Here is a 16,839-nt window from a genome sequence, read left to right as displayed (position 1 = left end):
TTTAATAACTGATTGGCGATATCTGGGAGTAGTTCCTGAGGCGGGAATTAGTCCGGCGACAGGCTGAGCCCTGAATTGATGGGCCTTTGTGGCCTGTTCCGCAGCAGAAATTAAAACGGCTAAGTGCTTATGCAAATCTTGGCTCACACAGGGGCTTAGTGCACAATGGCTTCAAGAGTCAAGAGATGCCATGTCTTTTGGCTTAAAGTTATTCATAAAATTTTATAAATATTTTTCGAGACAATGTCTTATAAAAATTGCTTACAATATAATTCCTTTTTCCCATAAAATTGTATTATAAAAAAGTCATACATTATTCAGGCCAGCTCTGACAACAAAAAGTAAAAGCTGTCGGGGATTAGGAAGCCACAGCAACAGGCGTTCGCTTCGCTATTCCCTTTTTAGCCAACTCTCTGCTAGCCATTCTGGCCATACACCCCCTTTTGGAGGGCCATACTTAAAGGTGACACGGCGGCTCCAGCGAGTCACGTTTTTGTTCGCGTTTTGTTAATTACAATTATGATAATGAATCTTACAAAAGGCTAATTAGTATGGTAAAAATGTAGCCAGCCACAAGAGCTCCAGTTGTGTGAGTGTGCAGGACCTGCACTCGACACTGGCCATGTTTCAATAGGATATAAGCCAGGATAAAGGCCTGCAACTAGGTCTCTTTAAACAGGACGCTTTTAAAGAGCTTTTCAGTTTTAATTAAAAAGTGTCTATTAAATCTGTTGCTTTAATAACAACTATTTAGCACAATTAGTCAAAAAATAATATTCATTTCGCACACTATCACTAACGCTTCATTATAGCCAGTTGCTAATGAAGCTTTATTTAAATCAAAATCGAGGCCACGATTGTATTGACATTTTGGTTACACCACCACTCCTGGACACCCCTGGGATAAGCCCCAGAGGGGTTATTTCACACATCGAAACCCTATATCAATGGTATTACAATTACAAAAATATTAAGCGACAATGGCAGGAGCATCAGCTCGCCATTTAATTATGAAATTTACAAATGTAACTCACACATTGCGTTTTAAAATATACAAATTGTATTTGTGGAAGGTGTGTGTGTATATGGAGTATTAGTGGAATCCAATTGTTGCGGCTTGTTTGCTGTAATTGAAATTAATTTTAAACAATTACAAATTGATTCAAGTCCACTTGAAGTCCACAAGGGGCTATAGGGTAGGGGTGGATGTCCTTGAAGAAATATTAAGAGTTGAGGGAGTAGTTTGCTTATTGGCGGGCAAGGATCTCTATCTAATTAAATAGGAGGTGTATAATTGAGAAGCATTATTTTCATCAATGGTATACAAAGAAGGCCTAGCCAAAAAGCCACTAGATGTCTTACAAAAAGTTTAAGGAACAAGCGGACCGAAGGACATGCTTCTCCCCCAAGGTAATCCTTCCAAAATTATAAAAAAGAGACCCCAAGCAAGGGTACAAAAAGCACACCCACCACAACCCCCAACCAAATCCGTATCCGTTTCCGTTGACTTTTTAATCGATTCCGTAGCCAACGCCGGAAGTCAACGAATCCTGCAGTCGACACATGAATTAGCCTGACAATAGGCTTTGTCCTGGAAAGGAATCGCAGCCAACTCAGCTCAGGATTTGTGCAAAAATTTGCTCCTTCCTGCCCTAACCGACTCTCCTACTACCCTCCCCCAAAAAAAGTTGAAGATTTTTTATTTTGATTTCGATTTGCTTGCAGTTCTCCGGCTCCTTGAGGCCACAAATTGCTGCCGAATTTGCATATGGCCTGGTGGTATGGTTGTATTAAAAAGGGGGGCGCTGATAAATCCGAAGGCGTGGCATGCCTGTGCGCGACATGCACTCAAATGAAATCGATAAACAGCTTGGCATTTAATAAAATCAACATCAAACCACCCAGATACCACCCACCATCGCCATCCACCCACTACTCCGCACATTATCGATGCACAAAAGTTTCAACTCAACACTGGCGATACCGATTCCGATTCCCGATTCCCGATCCGAAATCCGAAATACGAATCATAGTCAGCATTTAATTACCTCGGCTTGTAGTCGTTGTATTAATTAATTGTCTGAAGTCCTTGCCACAGGACTCGGATCGTTTGATTAATGGTGCAGTGACGGCTTCTCATCGCTTTTAAGCCACTCGCTTTATGCCAGTGCTTTGGGCCAAAATCGGTTTTCGGCTTTAAACCGAAAAGTTAACAGTCAGAAAGGGAAATAAAAAAGTGGCGGAGTGTCCTCTAGAGCGGGATATTAATATTTGGCTAGGCTGAAATTATTACTTTAAACGGATTGCCGTCATTTCAGTTTAAATACTTTTTATTTCCTTTGGTACTGAAAGAGTTTATTGGATGCAATCTGATGGAAATTTATACATTAAGTTTTAATTATAATTAATATATTGGTTTATTTTCGATATAAGAAACGATAATAGTGTTGTATAACTCTTGAAACAGACTGCTGAAAGCAAGGAAGCTACTACTTTATGGCATTTTGAAACACTACCTTAAACAGTGTTTTAAAGTGCTATATTTTACAGAAAGCCCCCACAGGGTTGCATTTATCTTTAATATGAGTTTAATGAGTCTCTAAGCTACTTAACATTTTGTCACTGTGTACTAACCTGGCCAACTATTGCCAACCGGCAATCTCAATCCCAGCTGTCTGGCAGCAGACCTTTGGCTAACTCGCATTAAATTCAGACGAATTTCAACATTTAGCATATTAAGCGGGGCAGCAGCACGGCTTTTGTAGCCGTAACAGGACTCCTCCGTACGGAGGAGGAGGAGGCGGAGGAGGAGCAGGTCGTCCGTCTCGCTGCCGTGCACTCCCGGATACTCACAGAGACAAACACACACAAACTCAGAGGCAGGACACTCACATGTGAGTGGACAAGCGGATGTTGTGCGATGCTGTTTATGCCTTTTACATTTTCCGCCGTAATGAATTCAACGTAACTGTAACCGGAGCAGCCGGAGAGGAGTGTGGCATCTGCAGGGTTGGCAGCACACTGTGAAATTTCTAACTTCCGCTTTTTGCAAAGTTGACAACTTGGCTGTCCGGCTCGGCTCGGCTCTGGACCGGCTCTGGCCCGGCTTGGCATCATATGCGTCCTGCCAACGTGTCCTTAAAGTTGGCTTAGCGTCCCGACCCATTAGTGTGTGCTTAGGCTTACGGCTTACTCTCGTATTTCTGTATTTCAGCCACTAATTTGGCCAAAAAAACAAATGCCGGCCAACAGAAACCAGTTAAGGTTTCCAGATCAATTTCCCCCAGCATTTTAATTATAAAAGCCCGTAAAATAATGTAATTGCGATCGAAAGATAGCGCACAAATAAATGTTTGTTTTTTTTTCTGTTTAATGGCCAGGACAATGGGAAAGTATTTCCCGGTAAGACAATTTAAAGGTGAATTGCCAGGACCTGCCTGGTTTTTGGTCCTGTTTGCATGATAAAGTGCCGACGCAGTGGAAAGAGAGAAAGACAGAGAGAGAGAGAAAATAAGGACAAATAAAGGAGGGCATGGAGAAAGGCGAGAAAGTGGAGACCTGCGTCTGCAACTTGTCCAGAGACCTCTTTCTCTCTCTCCCGGATCTTGGCCATAATTCCCGTGCATTGTGCAAGCGACGCGTCCACATCCGCCAAAGTGGCAACAGAAACAGCCAACAACCACAACGACAATGGCCAGAAGTAATAGCAGCCAACAATAAAAACATCGGGCCAATAAGGGCAGAAAGTGCAAGAGGTATGATGTTTGAGGTTATGACTTTATAGATACCCGGTACCAGAGCTTCTTTTGAGTTTTTACATTTTTGTAGCCTACTTTCAGGTGCTTTTAGGATTCAGTTACTTATCAGGATATTAGTTTAATTCCTTCTAAATGATGTCTTATTAAAGAAATTAGAAGAACCTATCTTAAAAGTCAGTTCAGGTAAGGATATACAGATCTTGGGAGTTTCCTTGGGGGGGAAGGGGCCTTGGGGACTAGATATACCCTTTAAACTCCATAAGTACCGGGTATGAATACGGAAAAAATATAAAAGGCAACAGCAAAGTCATATAAAAAACCACAAGGCATTAAAATCATCGAAATCAAAGACATTCCATCACATAAAATGTTTAAAAAAATACAACAATAAACAATAAATGTAAGACACATTTTAAAAACATTCTACATCATTTTCTTTAGCTTCAATTCGTATTATTTTTATGAACCCACCCGTATTTGTTTATTGTGTAGCTGGCTGGGTAAAAAGTGCGGCAATAACAACGCCATTGCTGGCAGGAAAGGAAAAATATTAAAATAAATTTGAATAAAAATGTCTGCAAAGATTAAATCACCATTGCCATGAGCCGGCAGTTGCCGCCGTCTGCAATTCGCAGACGTTTCCCATTTTCCCAAGGAAAGCCCTATCCCAGCCTCAACCCACCCACTAGCCGGTCCACATCCCACCTTCCTCCTTTGCCCTTTTGGCTTATTGTTGGCAACAACAACCTCCGCGGAGGGAGAACCACTTTCTGGACACTTTCTGTTCCCTGGCAGGGCAAAAATAATACGTATCCGTTACGGATTTCGCGTTTCCCACCCACCCACTTGGTTGATGACCCCAGTCCAGGCCGCTCCTTTTTTGGCCGCATTGTGCATCGTCTTAATTTGTTTATTTGTTGCCCTTTGCCCTCTGCCCTTTTGCCGTTTCACCTTTAAACAATTCCATTTACATGCGGCGACAAATTTCTGTTTTTATTACTTTTATTGTCAACTTTCCTCGGACGGAGCACGGAGCACGAAGCACGGAGCTTTTCGGGGTCACCAACTCACGAATTTCCTCCCCCCACAGAGTCCCAGAGGAAAGTAAAAAATAAAGACACTGACACCGGCGCTGGGCATTTGATGGGAGGACCACAGTTGGGCCATAACAATAAATAAGTTAATTTAAATACAATAAACACAATCGAAGCTGTCGGGGGCAGGTTAAGAGTGGAGGCGCCAATTAAAATCAGCGAATACTTTTGAATAATTTTCGGGCCAAAGTATTCCTTGGAATGAAGTGTCAAGTTTTGGAATCGAGCCCCTGGTGAGATCTGCCTTGTGGGATCAGTTTACGTCAGGCTAGTGAACATATTGAATCAAAATATAAAAAATAATAAAAAACTTCTGCCAAAAAAACCGAAAAATCTGACTCTAAAGGAGCTCTAAAGATTATTTCTAACTAAAGGTTATTTAAATAAGAAGATGTCGAAGAATATGATTCCTCCAAAGAGCGCGAAGAAGCGAAAAGCCGAGGAGGAGCCCGAAAGCCTGAAGACTCCAAGGAAGAAAGAAATGACTAAGCCTCCTAAGCCGGACCCATATCCTTTCAAGGAGCCAAAAGAAGCCTTGAATCTTCCAAAATAGGTTCTTCAGATTCAAATAAGGTAGTATAGTCCTCCAACCTACAAATAATTTCTCACTAATCGTATCGCCTCCACAGTTAATATATTTAATAAAATAAATAAGAAAATGCTGGTAAAAAAGGATAATCCGAAAGGAAAATCGAAAAAAAAATGAAGAGAATACTTGTTAAAAAATAAATAAATGATTGAATCTTAAACCCAATAACCGTGTCTTAGTCTTAGTCTAAAATAAAGTTGAAAACAAATACTCTGTTCCTGCAGAGCTCCTGAATCCTTGGCCAAATGTAATACAAACAGAGCCTTTCACGCGGAAAAATCACTTGGCTGTGTCTGGGAAAGTCTGGGGGAGAACTTTCCGCCGGAGCGGAAAACCCCTTCAGGCGGAATCCAATTGCTTTTCTTTGGTTTATTCAATTAGACTCCGGGAAACCCCATATATTATATATAGTTTGGACTTTAAGCTTTTGATCTAATCCCGTGATCCCCCGATCATCCTGTTGTCAAGTTGAGATAAAGCAGCAATCCTTTGGCACTGCGAGTGGAAAAAAGTGAGCTCCAAGCTCCAAGGAGTGTGGGTCATAAAAATTCATTCGACTAATGGCTCGTCATTGCAGCAGCAGCAGACGGAACAGGGGCGTGGGCCGAAGGGGGGGGCTACAAAAAAATAGAAAAAAAAATATAAGAACCGGGAATGGATCCACCCATCTCTGTTTGCACTTCTATTGGCAACATGTGGCGCTTTTATTAAAAATTCATTTGCTCATCACAGGCACAGGGCCAGGACCAGGACCAGGGCCCGGGAAAAGCCTGAAAAGTGTGAGAGAGAGAGGCCCAGAGCCGGCTAGAAAGAGGTGGAGATACTGCACTGATGTCTGATGGCGATGATGTCGGTTCATCTTGGCGGCTTCCGGCCCGTCCACATCCCCCATTGCTCTGACCTTCAGCAGCTGCCACATTTTCCTGCGATTTCTTTTCAGTGCAACATCAGCCGTGCTTCCATCCTCCGGAGGGAGTCCTTTTGGCCAAAGTATTTTGACCCGCATACGTTGCCAGGGAGAGCAGGGAGGAAAAAAGGAAAAACCTCCTGGCCTCACGGGCTGCCCTGAAAAGTCGCACAAGTTTAAAGGCAAAAATCGAAGTACAAGTAGGCCTGTGTGTTTAAGTCTCCATTCCCTTGGGACGTTGCCTTTGAAGTCTATGTGATACCTCATTCAATCTCAGACAACAGTCGGAGCAACAGCAGTATAATAATATTATCTCTATATTATTTTCATTTATCCAAAAATAAAAATAGCCGCAAATAATAATCAAATAAATCCGAAAACTAAAAATGTTCAACGGAATAGATTCAGGCGATAAGTTGGACGCGCAGTCCCCGGTTCAAAATAGCTCGACGGGCTTTAGTTTCGAAAACTGCACTCGGTAGGATATATTTCAATTCATAAATAGTTCCCCCCCATCCAACACATCATCCCTCACAGCAATAGAGACTTGGTCCAGAAGGGCATTGAAGGACCCGACGTCTGCAACACTGGCACCACCGTCGTGGGCCTCATCTATCGCGGAGGCGTCATCATCGCCAGTGACTCCAGGGCCACCGTTGGCAACATGGTTCCCATGAAGAGCAGCCGCAAGATCCATCCGATCCAGGACAATATTTTGTGAGTATGCTATCCAGAACACATCTCGGTTGTCGGTGTCGGTTCTAAATTGTACAAAATTATTCAGAATTTGAGTCTTGTTTTTGGTCATTTCGGTAGTCCTGCCCCGTACTCGGTATAGTCCTTCGCCCTCCTAGTCCGCCGGTTCATCGCGTTCTTCCGAAGAAACTTTGGTTGTAAAATGTTAACAAAATTTATTTAAAATTCCAAACTGGCATGCCACTCTTATTTCTTCTAAAACCCAAAAATTTTAAGTAATTTAAGACGGGTATCGTTCCATAGTCACTAAATCCCATCGAAATCCTTTCTAATCCCTGTTGTCTAACCCCCCCCTTCCAGCGCCGGAGGAGCCGGAGTAGCCCGTGACATTCGCGCCCTGGTGGACCTGACCCATGCCCAGATGAACATCCATCGCATGAACACCGGAGGCCGGGTGGTGCCCGTCCGCTGCGCCAACCAGTTCGTGAAGCAGGTCCTCTTCCGCTACAGAGGCGCCCTCGGAGCCAACTTCATCATCGCCGGCGTGGACAAGGAGGGAGCGCATCTCTTCTGCACTCGATTCGATGGCACCACCGACGTGCTGCCCTATGCCACCATAGGATCGGGAGGCATGCCCGCCATGGGCATACTGGAGACCCGTTTCAAAAGCCGGATGAGCGAGTCGGCGGCCCGTGGCCTGATCGTAGAGGCCGTCGCAGCCGGATTGCTGAATGACCCGTTCTCCGGGAATGAGACCCACATCTGCATTATCCGTAAGGACTACACTGTGAACCTCGAAATAGATAGCCGGGAGGACGACTGTGTCGACCGCGTCCTTGACATCAACATCCAGCCAGGCTCCACCAGTGTCCTGAGCACCGTCGTGCACTGGGTCGCCGATATGTACGACAATATTGTGTACACTCTTCCGAAGGACTGCGGCAAGTGGAATCCGAAGCCCCGTCACCAGCAGGGCGAGGTGGAGATATGGCGCAATGGGCAAGGAAGTAGAAAAGGCTTCGTAGGACGCGAACCACTCCCAGAAGCCCGCAACCAGAGAACAGTGCGATTCGACGGGCAGGCCACTCGTCCTGATGCCGTTCCTCTTAAACGTCATGGCACCAGTCCGGCCGCTGTTCCCGCCAAGAAAAGCGTCGGGCCCTGTAAGAGTCCCGATCGCAGGCGCTCCACCAAAAACCACAAACACAGATTAGGAGGTAAGCACAGGAAGGGTCGTCGTCGTGGACGAAAGACTAAACGCTCTGGGCATAAGGACACCGAGAAAGGACACCAAGAAGGATGCCTAGGACACTCTGGGGGAGAGAGTGAGGAGTCTGAGGAAGGCTCAAATGATGCGGAAGACACTGAAGTCTCATCGGAAGGTACTGATGTTGGAAGTGAGGACGAATGCTCCGAGAACGAGGAGTTAAGCGGGGAAGAGTCACGTGGCTCAGAAGACTCCGAAGACGAAGAGCGTGGATCAAAAGATAAAGAGCAAAGCCGTGCCACTGAAAACTGGGCAGAGGGTCTTGACCCACAAGGCTTTGAGGGAAGCCGTGGCCAAGAAGCCTTGGACGAAAGCCTTGGCTCACAAGACTTGGTCGAAAGCGGTGGCTTAGAAGACTACGACGAGGGCCGTGGCTTACTACACAACTACGAAACCCATGGGTTTATACAAGAATACGACCACAGCCGTGGCTTACAAGACTTTGAAGAAAGATTACAAGACTACGACGAAGGCTCTGGCTCACAAGACTTTGATTTAATCCGTGGCCTACATGCCTTGGACGAAGGCCATGGCTTACAGGACTTCGAAGAAAGCCGTGGCTTACAATTCTACGACGAAGGCCGTGGCTTACTACACAACTTCCACGAAACCCATGGGTTTATACAAGAATACGACGGAAGACGTGGCTTACAAGACTACGAGAGCTCAGGCTCACAAGATTTCGATGCATCCCGTGGCCTACAGGACTTGGAGGAAGGCCATGGCCAGGACTACTACGATGAAATCTACAGCCTAAAAGACAGTCGTGGCTCACTAGATAAAGACAGTCGTGGCTCACTAGATGAAAACAGTCGCGGCTCACTAGATGAAAACAGTCGCGGCTCACTAGATGAAAACAGTCGTGGCTCATTAGATAAAGACAGTCGCGGCTCACTAGATGAAAACAGTCGTGGCTCACTAGATGAAAACAGTCGTGGCTCACTAGATGAAAACAGTCGCGGCTCACTAGATGAAGACAGTCGTGGCTCACTAGATGAAGACAGTCGTAGCCCACAAGACTTACACCAAGGCCGTGTCTTGGAAGACAGCGCCGAGAGCCTTGGCTCACAGGACATTCACGAATACGGTGGATTGCTAGATTTGAACGACGGCGTTGTCATTGAAGACGGCACAGGAAGCCGTGGCTCTGAAGAATTCGATGAAGACCGTGCTGTAGAGGACTGCGAGAGAAGATTCCGTAAGCTGCGCAGCTCAGACGACAGCGAAGAAGCCAAAGGCTCAGATGACACTGCCGGAAGACGAGGCGCAGAGGAGCCCGGAGAAAGTGGCCTCCTCCAAGAGTGGAGGAGACCTGCCGCTGAGGAGAACGAACCGCTAGACGGTTTTGATACGAACAGCGAGAGGCGGGAGCGGTACGAGCGATGGCGCGAAGAAAGACTCAAAAAGAGACTCGCCAACGCAGGACGTCAAACTGCAGGAGCTGGCGGCGGCGGAGGAGAAGACCCAGGACGCGGCGGAAGCGGTAATGGAGGCGGAAGGGGTGATGGTTCGGGGAGACGCGGCAGAGACGACGACGACGACGACGACGACGACGATGATGATGATAAGAAGAAAGAGGAGGAAGAACAAAAGAGAGAAGAGGAACGGAAGAGAAAAGAAGAGAGGAAGAAGAAAGAGGAACGGAGAAGAAAAAAGCTAGAAAAGGAAAGAAAGATCGAAGAGGAAAGGAAGCTAGAACAGGAAAGAAAGAAGATAGAACAGGAAAGAAAGAAGATAGAACAGGAAATTAAGAAGATAGAACAGGAAATGAAAAAGGCTAAAGAGGATAGAAAGATGGAAGAGGACCAAAGGAAGAAGAAAGCCGAGAAAAAAAAAGCCAAAGAAAAGAATAAAAAAGAAGCGGAACAAAAAGAATCTGAGGATAAGTCTAAGGAGGCTGAAGAAAACAAGGAAAATGAGGCTGACGAAAATAAGGCTGAGAAGGAGAAGGAGAAAGAGGAAAAGAATGAAGACCCGGCTAAGAATGATGATGAGAAGAAGACTGAGAGAGGAAAGAGCGCGTCGCTCTCCCCGAACCTAAGGAAGAGGAAGCGGGAAGACGACGAGGAGGATCTTCCTCCCAGCAAGCGGCCCCGTTATTAGGAAAGGACACAAGGACCTCCGTCCCCCAGTTCAGATAGTTCAAATTTTCTATGGTTTCTACTTTTTGGTATCGCTCGAATAAATTCCACGATCTTCGGATCAAAATGTTACGCAACAAAAAAAGCCATGAAATGTCCCTGTTTCCTTTTTCCAAAAGGGACACAAATCCAAATGCTTTTCGGCCAAATATTTGAAGTAAATTTTGGCGTTTGCTGTTGGCCAGTTTCTGGTGGCATTGTTTTTATTGTCGGCCCTCGTTCTCGTCCTTATTCACTCCAAACAAAATGCTAAATGAAGTGGAAGCAAGGAATTTCACACAATGCACACCGGGCTCCGGATCCCGCTCCAGTTCCAGCTCCCTCTCTGGCCTACACATGTGACTGACTGTTTTGGCGGTTGGTGGGGGGGGGATGTCCTGGAGGGACCTCCCTCCTCCTCCTCCTCCTCCTCCTCCTCCCCAACAAATAGACAAAATAAAACGAACCGAAAAACCAGAAAACGTAACGAAAATAAACCAAAAATCTCTACAATAGGAGAGGGTTTTAGGGGGGGTAGGGGGTGCAGGACTAGGTTTTGGGTTTGGTGGTTAGGGGCTTCCAGGGAGGAGGATGTTACTGAGCGATGTGAGCATTCCGGTAAGAATTCGGGTTTTAACTCGAAAATCACATCAGTACACAGTGCAGCATGCCGGCTGTCCTTTTCAGTGAGTTGCCTGCCCATTGTCAACCAGCCACGCCCCCTGCGCCCTTAGCCTCCTTAGCCCCGCCCCCCCTTGCAGTATAGACCCCCCACCCCACTCTTGCCACTTGGCGAGGCATCAAAAAGTACTTCATTATTGCGCTCGATTGTGCACGTGTCTATACACTCTAAAAAAAATAGTACTAAGTATGCAAAAAAGGATAAATAAGGGAGGAGAAATTATTATCCTTAAGCCTTATTTTATTATCCTTAATAAATTATATTAGTATTATTTGAATTTCCTTTTTTTAAACCCCATTTTTCAATGAAACCTACTGGATTGGGAACTGGAAACTGGAAACTGGGCATCCTGGCACTAGGACACTCTGGCCACAGGACAACAGCATTTCATTTGTTGTCCTTCACATTCTCTTTTCACACTTGGCACGTAAACAAAGGGAATGGCCCTCGGTCTCGGTCTCGGTCCTTGGTACTTGGTACTTGGTCCTTGCTTGGCCCACAACTGGGAGATGCGAGTCCTGCCCGGCGATACCTTTTGCATTGCAATGTGTCAGCCAGGTCCTGTTTGGCCCTCTCCACACCTGCTCCCTGCCCCCTGGTGGACCACAACTTTAGCTGTCTGTCAAATATGCTGGAGAAATATTTCAAATTGTGGCTGCTAAAAATTGAACAAACCACCTTCTCTTCCTTTTCACGTGACCTGCTGTTTGTTGTCCTTCGGGGGTGCCACTCTCTCACACTCTACCGCAAAATAAAAAAAAGAACTCCAACCAGGACTCTCAAATTCTCCATCTGTGTGCCTTTATTTTTTTTTTTGGAAGTGTGTCGGTCGGTGTGTAGGGGAATAGTATTCATTTCATTTATTTATTTGGTATTCAAAGCCCAGGTCGCGCCACCTCATCTCTAACCTCTGACCTCTAACCCAGAACCTCTAACCCCGAACCTCTAACCTCTCACCAAATGCTATCCGGAAGCATCAAGAATTTCATTATTCGCCAGGTGTGTGTCTGTAGAAGATAAATTTTAAAGCAGTACCTGCATCATCCTTAAATTATTCATCTTCCTTATTTTTAGTTCTTTTAATTTGGACCGAATGTCCGCCCATAAACTGTCGGTGACTATCCTTAAAGTCACAGGACATGCCTGGAGAATAGTCTCTTCCGCTTTTTATGGAATATGCTGTAAAGTTGCCTTCTTTTGAATTAATTCCAACCGGCTTGGCATATATGCTTTTGTAATTTCACGTTTTTTAATTAGCAAATTAAATGTGTAACGAAATCCTCAGGCCGAAAAAAGCAGAAAAGACGAACCCGACCGCAAGGACCTTTCAATTTGCCTAAGTGGCCGCAAAGGATAAGCGCTCTGAAGCGTAGATAAAGGCCAAAAGGATTTCAACAATTTAATAAATAACCACAATCCACATATGTACACATGATTTTTGATATTTTATCTTAAAATTTGAGGGAAAACGGAGTTCGAAAAAAATCAATTTAAGTCAAAATTAGATTTTGAAAATAAACAACAAACACGCGCGCTCCACGACCAGGACATTAGCGTTGACTTCCCCCCTCCCCAGACCTCGTCCTTAAAAAATAAAGGAAAAAAAAGGATATATAACACACACGCAAAGTTTAAATATGAGTTTTTTGGGGGAAAAGTTTTGTGAGGCGTAAATATTTTGTGTGGCAGCCGGAGCCTTACTTGCCACGACCCCTGACCCCTGACCCTCAGCCCTCAGCTCTGAGCCCCCATCCTCCAGAATCCTGTTTATCCTTTTTTCCAAGGCAGGGCACGAAAATTGCCGTCCCAGTGTTTGATTTATGCCGGCTGAATTTTAAAATTTTCCCTTTCTTTGAAAGAAAACGCACGCCAAATCCGATTAAGTTTTCACAGAGAACCCCTCCCAGATCCTTTCTCCACACCATACACCATACACCATATATGTGTGTGCTGAGTTTTAAAAGATCAAAAAAAAAATAAAGAAAAAACATTATAATACAAAGAGTCGGAGGAGAAATCGTTCAAGGAAAAACTTGCGTACTTTCTTTCTTTTTTTTTTTTTTTTGAAATCTGAAGACAAAATCGCGGGCGAAAGGATTCAATTTTGCAAAGTGAAAAGCACATGACCAGCAACAACAAATCAAAGCCTTTGAAGTGCCACAAAAAAGAATCCGAAGCCGGCAAAAAATATCGTTCTTTGTTGAAAGGAAACGACCTTGCCAAATAGTTGACTTGTCACTCAAAAAATAACACAAGAAATACAAGGAACACCCACAGAATGAATGACAAGTGGAAATGGGTGACCTTTCTGGGAAATATTTTAGTGATTTCTCGCAAGGACAAGATAAGGTTTATTTTAGGAAATTTTACAAAAATTATAAACAAGTTTCCAAGGCTTTAAATAATTTACAAAATAATGAGAGTCTGTCATTTAAGGTTTAAAAATAGTTAGCTAGAAAAGGCATATATCTTGGATGAAATAATATCTATCAAAAAGGATATAATTTCTCTTACCTTTAAAATATTTGAATCTATAAAATCAGCTAAAAAAATGTATAATTTTTTCATCTTCCAGCACCTGTTTGTATTTTTTTTCCAGTCCATTCAATGTTTGATGTTCGTGTTGGAATTTTTATGACATTTTCGTCGCCTTGGTGGGTGTGGGTGGTGTTATGACCAAAAGCGAGGGACGAGGGACGAGGGACGAGGGACGAAGGACCTTTGCCTAATTTGGTAATACAATAATTACCAAAGGCAAAGCCCCATCCATGGTCCGGCTATGTTGGCGAACTTAATCATTAATGACTTTCCGTCAACTTGTCAGCGCACAAATGTCATAATAGATTTCTTGGCGCCTTTGTTTTTGTTTGCCAGCCAACAGCCAACAGCCAACAGCCAACCGTCCTCCATAAAATGACCACAAGTTTAATGACATTTTCCGTTGACGGCTTCGTTGATTTGTTGATTCTGTTGACTGATACAATGGCACAGAAATCACACCCCCCACTTCCACTTCCATCTAATTTACGCTGAAATTGATTAATCCGAGAGCCACTAATAACTTTCCGATGGCGAAGACCCAACACTTTCGCAAAGGTCTCGAAAACATTCCACAATATTTCTATTAGGGCACTGAGGAACTTTCACGACCTTTACAAAGTGTTTCGTCACGAATTCTATTCTTTCCGTCCTCTCGTCACAAAACCAAAAATCAAACTGATTGCGATCTCATCGATCGCTTCCACAAATATTTCTGTTTATTATTTTAAGAGTTTCACAGTCTCACAGTCTCTCCCCCCAAAAAAAAAGAATAAAATAAATCTGAAAACCTCAGCGAAATTCAATTGTAATCAGTGCAAATTGAAAATTATACATTTCTTTGCCGTTGGGCTTTTAAACAAGAAACAAGAAACAAGAAAAAGGAGTAATAAAATTATTTTTTCGCCGAAAAGTAAGGCCAAAATGGGTAAGGCTCTGGGGAAAAAGTCGGAAAAAGTCAACGGAAATCTTGCATAAAGCAAACTCCCTCCCATCCAGACCCCCTTTCGAAAAATTTCTCTAGATAAAGTTTTAAATGCCGTTGCAGACCGAAACAGTGGCGTGCGGCAAGGGGGTTGTACTATATAAACATTCAAAGGGGGACTGATTGGGGGGGGGGGGGGGGGGGGGAAGAATCCAACTGAAAACTAACATAAAAAGCCAAAATCTTGCAGCACTTGAAAACCAGCCAAGCCAGATAAAGTTTACTCTCGATTTTTTGTCATGGGCGGTGGCGGAGGTGCTAAAAAGGGGTAACCAAGGAGTAAGCATATTTCCACCACTTGATTCGCATTGATTTCTTAACCGGATGGGTAGTGGGAGGGGCAAGTGTGGAATGGGAATGGGGTCGTGGGGATGGGGATCTCAAAACTGTCTCAAGGCGAGAACGCGTCGAAAGTTGTAATTAAAACCTTGGAGCAAAGTCGCGACAAAGCCAACAAGTCAGTGTCATACCCAGCATTTTTCTTAGCTAAGGGGGTATATTAGTTATGGAGTAACATTTAAAATATTTATATGGTTTTTAGGAACCATAGGTTCTAAGAAAATCAAATTACTGCTAATTAAGGGAACTTACCTTACTCCTTTCCTTTTTTCGAATTTTTATTTAGAATTCCCAACTGGTTCTAGCTTTTCTAAACATAAGAGAACATAAGAGATAGCTTATATTCCTCTAGAAAATATATATTTCTCTCAGTGTATTATCCCAAGACCATTTACCCTTGGAAAGCAGCAGAAAACCAATTGAGGTACGAAAATTGCAAACTTTGTCTATGGCGGAAATGTGGGGGCGTCTCCAGTCCTCAGTCTTTGTCCTGATTCCCGAAGGAGTTCTCCCTCCCCCCGGCCAGGGAAGGGCAGGGCAGGAAGAGGAGGGAAGTGATCCGGAGTCAGTCGCTTGCCCTGCGGAAATATTGATTCTCTCGTCTGGTTTGAAAATTCTCAGGACCCCTACCACTGCCTCAAGAGTTGAGAGGCCAAAGTTTTGCATTTTTCACCAGACACGACTTCTTTGCAGTTTTTCACTCGGAGTGTGTGTCATGCTAATTATAAATCGAAACTTCCGGACGACACTTTGCGAAGTCTAACCCCCCTTTCAGCCTCAGCCCCAACCTCAGCCATCCATGTCCTCAGACTTCTGGCACTTTTCTGACACTTTCTCTCTGGCCACGTTGTAAGTAAATTAAATTCAATTAAATTAATACAGCTGGCAAAGTTTTTGGTCAAATCCCTCAATTGCCAATGGCTTGAGTACTCTTGACGGGTAGTCCGCCTTTAAATTATATTTTATTTGTACTCTTAAAGTCTATAAAAGGTCTATGAAGCCTCCTCCTCTTTTTTTATATTTTATTTGCAATTTTCAGGATAACCAGACCCAGACCGCATAACATGTATAATTATATATTTAATTGAATTAATAAAATATTTTAAAAGCATAAAAGCAGGCAAGTTCTACTCACTCCCTTGGGGCAGGTACTTGGGCCACCACCCACCACCCACTCGTCACCCACCTGGTGGAAGCGGAAGCAATCAACGTCAGTCTGTGGCCAGGTCCGGGGGTCAGGTGTCTGGGACTATGGGGCTATGGGATAGAGCCCGCGATTGAGTGACACTGGCATGTAATTCGATTTTGGTCGCCTCTCATTTATGAACCGCGCACGAGTTCGACTCTTGATGCCCATTAACGAGTGGGAGGTTTCATTTTTTTCAAGGCGATATAGGCGAAATTTAAATTCCCTATTTAGGTATTTTAATTAAAATATAAAAAGTATGTATGTAAAGGGACGAATAGCTAGCTTTCTTCTATTTCTAACATTGTTATTTTTCTTAGAATAATACTTCTTCAATAAATCGATTAAAAACTAATAGATCTCACCCTTATCCTTACATTGTCCCACAAATTTTGCCTTAGTTTTCAGCAGGACTCATGCAACATCTGGCCAAACTTTCAACGTCTTGGCCAACATCCTGGCATCCGTGCCACAACATTGTTGCTGTTGGAAAATTTGCTTTTAATTTTTTAATGACACATTTAGTGGCGAAGGCATCAGGACTTCAGACTCAGGTCCTTTTTCTTGGTTCAATCGAAGGCTAGCTTCTAGTTCCATTAGACTTATTAAATAAACAACCTCCGACCTGAGACCACAGCTTATTAATATGATATTCTTGCTTCGAATTCTAATCCCCTT

At 43.9% G+C, this 16,839-nt stretch overlaps 1 protein-coding gene across 1 annotated transcript; it reads left to right on the top strand.

The window, feature by feature from the left end:
* Window positions 1-6,591: 6,591 nt before the first annotated feature.
* On the top strand, window positions 6,592-10,898 carry LOC6503619 (stress response protein NST1). The gene is made up of 3 exons (XM_001964012.4): window positions 6,592-6,826; window positions 6,886-7,065; window positions 7,405-10,898. Exons 1-3 carry the CDS (start codon window positions 6,735-6,737, stop codon window positions 10,412-10,414), a joined length of 3,282 nt encoding a protein of 1,093 aa, XP_001964048.3. The 5' UTR covers window positions 6,592-6,734; the 3' UTR covers window positions 10,415-10,898.
* Window positions 10,899-16,839: the final 5,941 nt, after the last annotated feature.

Source organism: Drosophila ananassae, chromosome XL, assembly GCF_017639315.1.
Source record: "Drosophila ananassae strain 14024-0371.13 chromosome XL, ASM1763931v2, whole genome shotgun sequence".
Classification (NCBI taxonomy): Eukaryota; Metazoa; Arthropoda; class Insecta; order Diptera; family Drosophilidae; genus Drosophila; species Drosophila ananassae.
Note: the sequence above shows the minus strand (reverse complement) of the source record. Positions and strands in the feature narration are given on the sequence as shown.